This window comes from Herpailurus yagouaroundi, unplaced genomic scaffold (assembly GCF_014898765.1).
Source record: "Herpailurus yagouaroundi ecotype Mexico unplaced genomic scaffold, PumYag 57603, whole genome shotgun sequence".
Lineage (NCBI taxonomy): Eukaryota > Metazoa > Chordata > Mammalia > Carnivora > Felidae > Herpailurus > Herpailurus yagouaroundi.
Genome location: NW_024414633.1, coordinates 1 through 1,532, shown reverse-complemented (window position 1 = coordinate 1,532; position 1,532 = coordinate 1). Strand labels below are relative to the sequence as shown.

General features: G+C 48.6%; 1 protein-coding gene across 1 annotated transcript; it reads right to left on the bottom strand.

Moving 5' to 3' along the window:
- Positions 1 to 831: 831 nt before the first annotated feature.
- On the bottom strand, positions 832 to 1,527 carry ANKRD40CL (ANKRD40 C-terminal like; the record flags this gene model as incomplete). Its single annotated transcript, XM_040466431.1, has 1 exon — positions 832 to 1,527. A coding segment is annotated over one exon (201 nt), but the record flags the coding sequence as incomplete, so codon positions are not given.
- Between the last annotated feature and the right edge of the window lie 5 nt (positions 1,528 to 1,532).

Here is a 1,532-nt window from a genome sequence, read left to right as displayed (position 1 = left end):
CCTCTGTGATGCAGACAATTCCTTGTAGGAATATAGTGTTTTTAATTTAAAAAAAAAAAAAAAATGAGGGGCGCCTGGGTGGCGCAGTCGGTTAAGCGTCCGACTTCAGCCAGGTCATGATCTCGCGGTCTGGGAGTTCGAGCCCCGCGTCAGGCTCTGGGCTGATGGCTCAGAGCCTGGAGCCTGTTTCCGATTCTGTGTCTCCCTCTCTCTCTGCCCCTCCCCCGTTCATGCTCTGTCTCTCTCTGTCCCAAAAATAAAAATTAAAAAAAAAAAAAAAAAAATGAAGGGCCACTTGTCTCTGTATGTTTGAGGTGTTATGTTGACACCAGTACCTTAGCTCTATTTATTTATTTACTTGTTTGTTTGCTTGTTTGTAAAAACGTTTTTTAAGTTTATTTATTTATTCTGTGAGCGAGAGAGAGCACAAGCAAGGGAGGGACAGAGAGACAGGGAGAGAGAGAATCCCAAGCAGGCTCTGCACTGACAGTGCACAGCCTGATGCCTAGCTTGAACTCGCAAACCTGTGGGATCATGACCTGAGCCAAGATCAAGAGTCGGATGCTTAACTGACTGAGCCATCCAGGCGCCCCTCTTAGGTCATTTTAAAGCCTAGAAGAGGAGAGCCTGGGGTGGCTCAGTCAGTTAAGTGTCTGACTTTGGCTCAGGTCGTGATCTCCTGGTTTGTGAGTTCGAGTCCCACATGGGGCTCTGTGCTGATGGCTCAGAGCCTGGAGCCTGCTTCAGATTGTGTGTGTGTGTGTGTGTGTGTGTGTATGTGTGTGTGTCTTTCTCTCTTCCTCTCTCTCTCTCTGCCCCTCCTCTGCTCACACTCTGTCTTTGTCTCTGTCTCAAAAATAAACAAACATTAAAAAAAAAAGAAAATCCCTGTGGCAGGCCATTGGTGACTGTGCCCATTGGTGACGGTGCGGGGAAGTCCCCAGGGGCGTGAGTTGGGCTGCCTGGAGGATGGGAGGGTGGCAGCCCCGAACGGCAGCTCCTGCAGGATGAGCGCACCTTGGACTTGGAGGGAGAGGCCATTCAGACCAGTTTTCCCCAGGTGCTCCGAGATGCGATAGTGTAATCCTCACGTGTCACTACACAAACAACCAAAGCCAGGTACACAGAACGGTAATTCAGAAAATTCTCTCTGCTATGCTACCGCCTTCAAAAATGTCATGTCCCTGTCGACCAGGAGAGGGAAAGAAAGCTCATCTGGAAAACCACCCTTTGCCCCTTTTCTCTTCTCTTCTCAGTTCTCAACTATGACTCATCCAGCCAAGGAGGAAGCTGGGTATTTTCCAAATGCAAAAAGCAAGCAACTGCTCAGACCTCTCTTACCTTTCTTACCAGGGTATTGGGTAACTTTCTGATCTTCTCCACTTGATCTGGATTAACACCCAGCTCACAGCAACTCACTCTGAGCAACTCTTGATAGGTGAGCTCCTGTCGGTCCAGTTCAATTTCAATGAAATCATTTTCTCGAAGAGATGGGTTCTGAATCCTCACCTTGAGTACCAGCTCTAGGGCGG